The sequence below is a fragment of the Cajanus cajan genome, chromosome 1 (assembly GCF_000230855.2).
Source record: "Cajanus cajan strain Asha chromosome 1, NIPB_CcT2T_4, whole genome shotgun sequence".
In the NCBI taxonomy this organism is placed as follows: domain Eukaryota; kingdom Viridiplantae; phylum Streptophyta; class Magnoliopsida; order Fabales; family Fabaceae; genus Cajanus; species Cajanus cajan.
This window is the reverse complement of record NC_138517.1, coordinates 39,164,309-39,171,409: the sequence shown is the minus strand read 5'-3', so window position 1 is coordinate 39,171,409 and position 7,101 is coordinate 39,164,309. Positions and strand designations below refer to the sequence as shown.

General features: G+C 44.8%; 1 protein-coding gene and 1 non-coding gene across 2 annotated transcripts; one reads left to right on the top strand and one right to left on the bottom strand.

The window, feature by feature from the left end:
• The first annotated feature begins 397 nt into the window (after nucleotides 1-397).
• LOC145953988 (small nucleolar RNA R71) lies at nucleotides 398-504 on the top strand. The gene has a single exon (XR_014431200.1). It is a non-coding gene; the product is annotated as a small nucleolar RNA R71 (small nucleolar RNA).
• Nucleotides 505-6,222: 5,718 nt separating this feature from the next.
• On the bottom strand, nucleotides 6,223-6,594 carry LOC109806270 (uncharacterized). The gene has a single exon (XM_020368643.1). It carries the CDS (start codon nucleotides 6,592-6,594, stop codon nucleotides 6,223-6,225), a length of 372 nt encoding a protein of 123 aa, XP_020224232.1.
• Nucleotides 6,595-7,101: the final 507 nt, after the last annotated feature.

Sequence of the window (7,101 nt, the reverse complement as noted above, 5' to 3'; positions counted from 1 at the left end):
AGCTGCCACTTGTTCAGTAGTATCTTCTTTTTCTCCAGTAAAAATTGAGGTACAATCTACTGCAGTGTGCCCTTGTTCCCTACAAAGGTCACATACTTGATTTGTAGCCACTGAATTAACCTTAGCTTTTTCCATCTTGTCTAATCTTTGATTAAGAGTATCAAATTTTGCTAAGAGTAACTCAATATTGTTCACTTCATATCGCCCCGGAGTTCCTTTCCTTGCTGTGACTTCTCTTTCACTGTATTGGCTGTGATTTGAGGCTACATTTTCCAAAATAATCATGCAGTCATTAATAGGTTTCCCCATGAAAGATCCTCCAGCTGCTGAGTCTAATATCATGGTGCTTTGTTGGTCCAATCCTTCAAAGAAAAATTGGATGGTAAGCCAACGGTTGAAGCCATGTTGTGGGCATGCTTGAAGATATCCTTTGAACCGCTCCCATGCTTCATAAATAGTCTCTCCAGTGCCTTGTTGGAAATTAGTGATTTTCTTCCTCAATTCTTTAGTTTTAGAAGGAGGAAAGAATTTCTCTAGAAAAGCTCTTTCACATAATTCCCAAGTTGCTATCTTTTCTCTAGGCACTGTTCTTAGCCACACCTTTGCCTTTCTCAAGGTGAGTGAGAATAAGCGGAGTCGCATTCCATCAGAAACTTCATCATCAAATTGCTGGGTCTCACAGATTTCCAAGAACCCCTCTAAGTGGTCATTAGGATCTTCTGATGGTAGTCCTCCAAAGGTGTTCTGTTTGAGCATATTCACCAGAGAAGCTGGTACAGTAGCTCCAGTTTGCATCTCCCCTCCAGGTATCCCACGAGCTACGGGTGCAGAGTAATCCCGAAGCGGTAAATTATCTCGTTGTGCAGCCATGTCAAATTCTCTAAAAAGGTTTCTTTTCCTTCTCAGGAGAGTTCTTTCAATCTCAGGATCAAGTGGTGTTGGTTTCCCAAGACGTAGAGATCTCTTTTGCATTAATCCTAAGGCACTGCAAAAAAAAAAGAAAGTGACCCGTGAAATCTGAATTGGAGAAGTAAACACTAAAAAAAAAAAAAATAAAAAATTATTTATTTATTTAATTTTTTTTTTTTTTTTAAATTCGAATTAAAATAATTGTAATTTAAATCAAGAGACGTAGTCCCCGGCAACGGCGCCAAAAACTTGATGTATTGAAAAACCGCAAGTGTACGGTTGTCGTCAAGTAATAAATATCGAATCACAGGGACTACGTGTTTGACCTAGAATTACTAGTATTTTAATTTGAATTTTAAAACAGATGGAATTTCTGTTTTGATATGATAAGATCAGATTTCATGGTAAAAGAGATAGTAATGCAATTAATGAATAAGATAAAACTTTAAGATAAGATAAGGAGATTTCCGGGAATCTAGGGTTCGCACAAAGAGTTCCAACATTATTGAATTATTATTTTCATTAATTAATTCTATTCCATCTTGAAGGTAGTCTTAACCTAATTTAATCCTTGCACCTTCTCAGGCTACGAGGACGTGTTTAATTAAAATTAATCCCTACTCTCGTGGTAATTACGTTCAATTAAACCCGTTAAGATCTTTGTTAATCTATTGCTCCTCGAAAGCTTAAATCTACTCTCGTGATTTAACACTCAAGTCTATTCCTTTAGGTTCCGATAATTAGGTTCTCCTCTCAGTTCATCCCTAATTATCTATGATTATGAAAATTAAGATTAATTGTTTATCATAATTATAATCAAGTTCTCCTCTCAGTTCATCCTTAATTAATGTTATTATGAAAACAATAATATTAAAGTTCATATATAAAATATAAAAGAACAGATCAAGAATTGGAATAAAATTAAGAAACTGAATAATGCATTAATAAAGAGGTTCTCAGAGGCTAGCCCTGATCCCAGAAAAAGGGAAACTACTCACAGGAGTTCATAGTAGTTCTCCAAGAAGAAAAGAATAAAAGAAAAGTAAACCTTAGAGTCGATGGCACAGGCGCCCAACCTTCTCCAAGTGTCAAAAACTAGAAAACTGTCTCCCGAACCAAAAGTGCTGTTCTAGGCTAACCTCATCTAATTTATAACCTAAAAGGGTAAAAAGGTAAAACTACCAAGATAAAAATTACAAAAATAAAAATAAAACATAAAACTTAAAAAGCTGGGACGCGAAGTGAATCACGGCCGTGACTGAGAATCACGACCGTGATCTTCTCTGGAGCACATCTATGAAGGGTCAGTGGCGTTCACGGGTGTGATTGGGAGTCACGGCCGTGATTTTCTCTGGTGAATCACGGGCGTGATTTAGAATCACGGCCGTGATTTTCCTTGTAGCTCAGCATTTCCTCTTTAATTCTTAAATCTTGATCCTGCTCAGAGAAAACACAACACATACCAAGAAAAGCATAAAATAGGAAAATGATATAAAAGTTTATTAAAAACATGAAAGATATGCATGATTATGCTATGAATTCTTGTGAATTAAAGTGCTAAAATACGAGTAAAATACACAACATCAATTCCCCAATGGAAGCATGATCATCCAAACAAAATATCCGAGTCAAAGGACTCAGACTTCCTCAGTGGAAGATAGGTTTCCAACTCGAGCGACGAGTGAAGCTAAGCCTGAAGAGGCTTTCTAAATAATACTCTGGGATACACAAGATCCTCAATCCCCATTCGCCTACTCAGAGGCACTCCTCCAAAAAAAAGGAAAATCCAAAAAGATCAATACACATTCCCCAAGCGGAATTCGGTATTCAACCAAAAAACCGAACGTCAAGATAATCCGCCTAACAGAAGAGGCCAATCAAAACCAATACGACAGAATCCCCCAGCGGATAACAGCCTATACAGAGGCAACAAAACCAGAAAATCAAAAAAGTCACCCGAATAAGGATAACCGGGATACTCCACCAACGTCGAAAGGACGTCAGCCAATCATAAGGCATCGCTCACCTCAGAAAGAGCATCTTTGTGTCTGCATCCCCAAGGAATCAGAATTTCCCCAGTGGGCACCAACTACGCAATGGAAAGTTGGGACACAAGAACCTATGAGTAACTGCACATCCCCTAGATGGATCCCTGTGTTATCCAGCCCTCAGCGGCACCAAAATCAAAAAACAACCGTCGAAGTAGCATCGTGGACTGTGGAGACAAAATCATCACAACAGAATCCCCCAGCGGATAACAGCCTACGCAGAGGCAACAAAACCAGAAAATCAAAAGAGTCACTCGAATAAGGATAACCGGGATACTCCACCAACGTCGAAAGGACGTCAGCCAATCATAAGGCACCGCTCACATCAGAAAGAGCATCTTTGTGTCTACATCCCCAAGGAATCAGAATTTCCCCAGTGGGCACCAACTACGCAATGGAAAGTTGGGACACAAGAACCTATGAGTAACTGCACATCCCCTAGACGGATCCCTGCGTTATCCAGCCCTCAGCGGCACCAAAATCAAAAACAACCGTCGAAGCAACATCGTGGACTGTGGAGACAAAATCATCACAAATCCCTGGAGAGGGCAAACTCACGCTACCAAAGTGACCAGAAGCACGGAGGTATGCAACCCTGGAGAGGGCAAACTCACGCTACCAAAGTGACCAGAAGCACGGAGGTATGCAACCCTGGGGAGGGCAAACCGCAGACCCTGGAGAGGGCAAACTCACGCTACCAAAGTGACCAGAAGCACGGAGGTATGCAACCCTGGGGAGGGCAAACCGCAGACCCTGGAGAGGGCAAACTCACGCTACCGAGGTTGTCAGAAACACCAAGGTATGCACGAGCCTGGAGAGGCGACGACTAATACTCAGCTACCCCGTCGTCAGAAACACGGAGGTATGCAGCTACCGAGGTTGTCAGAAACACCGAGGTATGCACGAGCCTGGAGAGGCGACGACTAATACTCAGCTACCCCGTCGTCAGAAACACGGAGGTATGCAGCTACCGAGGTTGTCAGAAACACCGAGGTATGCACGAGCCTGGAGAGGCGACGACTAATACTCAGCTACCCCGTCGTCAGAAACACGGAGGTATGCAGCTACCGAGGTTGTCAGAAACACCGAGGTATGCACGAGCCTGGAGAGGCGACGACTAATACTCAGCTACCCCGTCGTCAGAAACACGGAGGTATGCAGCTACCGAGGTTGTCAGAAACACCGAGGTATGCACGAGCCTGGAGAGGCGACGACCAATACTCAGCTACCGACGTCGTCAGAAACACGGAGGTATGCAGCTGCCAACGTCGTCAGAAACACGGAGGCATGCAGACCCTGGAGAGGGCAAACTCACGCTACCGAGGTTGTCAGAAACACCGAGGTATGCACGAGCCTGGAGAGGCGACGACTAATACTCAACCTGGAGAGGCCACTCAACAATTTTCCCACCGGAAGACACTACAAGTCGGAAGGATGGCTTACTCCCCGGACAATTGGGTCAACTCCTTTACTTGTCAACCGGTACACCAAAAAAGCCGTTCGACTAAGTAAAGGGGGGGCAGTTGTAGACCCCTAAAATTGTCCGGGTCGGAAATAAAGCTCAAAGACTCTCAAAGACCGAAGGAAAGTCAGCCGGAAGGACTCTTGGAAGACCCTAGGATGATTCTTTGTAGGTCTAGAAGTCTTAGAGTAGCTTAGAATAAGGGTGTGCGAGGATTGGAGCTCAATACACCCTCCCAGAGGTTTAGTACGGCCGTACTGAGCCATTTGAACTGCAATACGGCCGTAGTGAACTCAATACGGCCGTACTGAAGTTTTTGAACTTCAGTACGGCCGTACCAAATTCAATACGGCCGTACTGTAGTTCAAAAACCCAGTACGGGCCGTATTGACCTCCCAGGCCGTATTGCGCCTCAATCCTATAAATAGAACGTCATTGGCACGTCCTCCCACACTTTTTCCACATTTTCGGACCCTCGTGCTGAGTATTCTTGGGTTTTTGAGCTATTCTCTGCCCTAGAAGTCTCTCCGAGAGCCGATCCGACGAAGTTCTTGAGTCATGAGCCATTAGCTTGAGACTCGAACAAGTCGAAGGGAAATCTCTTTGATTTCCGTAGTAAAAATTATCTTTAGGGGAAAGGAGCGAGCGGACGTGTAGTGAGAAGGAGCGCCAAAAAGCCTCTCAAAACTTCGTTCTGAATATATAAAAGCACGCTTCAAAGGTTTATTCCCAAAATCCTTTCTTTTACCGCTTTTTGATTGTTGCATTACAAGTTTAAAGCTTTCATCATGTAAATATTATACTTATAATCGTTTCTAATAAATAGGGGTCATTTAGTAACTTTACACTATTATTTATGAAATAATCTGTCATAGGGAACCCGAAAGGGGCGTTGTAGGGTGCTAACACCTTCCTCACACGTAACCGACTCCCTTACCCAACTCTGGTTGTAATGGCCGAAGTTGATTTACGAAAATCAATTGCCTTATATCTTTTTCCAATGTTTTGAGTAAAACATTGGTGGCGACTCCAAGAACCCCTTCTTTTTGCGAAAACCACTAATCCATGGAGGGTCCCGCTTGGGATTAACATGGATTGGTGAGAGTCAGTTAAACAAAATTGTTAGCTCGATGAGGTCTCAGTTTGAGAATAAGTCGTTCTAACAATCCACCATTTTTTCAAAACTTAAAAAGAGTCCGACCATCGTCGCGAATGCCAATGTCCGTTTCGACGGGTGGCGACAATGGTGTTGATTACTCCACGGAGGGGGGCCTGGTTGGGTTCCGAGTTAGGCTCTGGTTGATCGCCATGCTCGATGTTAGGTCTGGACCCAGAAGCTTGGTCGTTGCGGGAGTGATATCCTTGTCCTCTTCCGCATCCTCGCCCGGTGTGTCCTCCTCTATGGGCTTGGGACCTCTGGGCATATTATCTGAGGTGGCCTACCTATATCAGCTCTTCGATCTTGTCCCAGAGTGTCCAGCATTCTTCGGTCGTGTGGCCGAAGTTATGGTTGTATCAGCAATGCTTGGATTTGTCGACGTTCACTAGGGTGTGCCCCGGAGGTGGTAAGGAGATGAGATCGCTATTTGCCACCTCATCAAGGATGTGGACGCGAGGTGTGTTCACTAGAGTGTAGAAATCATACCTCGAGCCTCTTCCTTGGTGTGATCGCTTGAAGTGTGTCTCGTTGAAAACTTTGAGCTTCTCCTTGTGGCTTGTGCTATTGCCATTGGTTGATTTTGCAGGCATGTTCTCTCGAAATTCGGCATGCTCTTCCATTTATATGTACCCGGAGGCTCATGCTCACAAGTCGTCCATGTCGTTGGGCGGTTTCCTGCAGAGGTTGTCGACAAAAAGGCCTAGCTTGAGTGCCATGAGCATGGAGTGCAGTGCGACTTCGAGGTTGAGGTTCCAAATTTTTACGGACACGCTGGCGAAGCATTCCATAAATTTCCTAAGGGACTCTGTGTCACCTTGGTGGAGGTTGGCTAGGGCGGTCGAGGTGATATGGTGTGGACGGTTGGTGGCATACTGAGCGACGAATCGCCTCGACAGTTCATTGAAGGTGCTTATCGACCTCGTAGGCAGCTGGGTATTCCAAATCAAGGCAGGACCCTTCAAGGAGGTGGGGAAAACGTGACACATGATGGCGTCGTCATCAGTATAAAGGTTCATCTGGGATGCTCTTCTAGGACCGAGATGCCTTCATACTGATCGATGTTTAGTGGCTTCCATCTGAGTGGGAGCAGCTTTTCCATAATGTCGTCGGCGAAAGAATGCCGCCTTGCGCCGACCCTAGGTCCTAGGGATTGAAACAGTCCTTGGCTACCAACGGCCGTCCCGCAATGCGGTGGGGCGTTTGACCGGTTTGTCCGAGGTGGGGAAAGCGATTGATGTTCGTCCTCAACTTGATGGTTTGGTGGTGTCGGCTGTTGTGGAATTTTCGCACGAATTCGCTCGTCTCTTCGTCCATGTCGGACACGTTGTTTGGGGCCCTACTAGGTGGTCTTTTGTTGCTGGGGGTAGAAACCATTGTTGTGGCCGAAGGGAATTTTTTCTTCGGCCCCACGGTGTGCGCCAAACTATTCTTACATGAGATCAGTGTGGAGACGATCTTTGAGCAAGATCGGCGAGCCTCCTCTGCTTGGTATGTCGGCTGCTCCAAGATGGGGTTGGTACCTG

Bases quoted from the DNA above. Each gene is read 5' to 3' on its own strand.
- LOC109806270 (XM_020368643.1), bottom strand. From the start codon at position 6,594: ATGAACCTTTATACTGATGACGACGCCATCATGTGTCACGTTTTCCCC.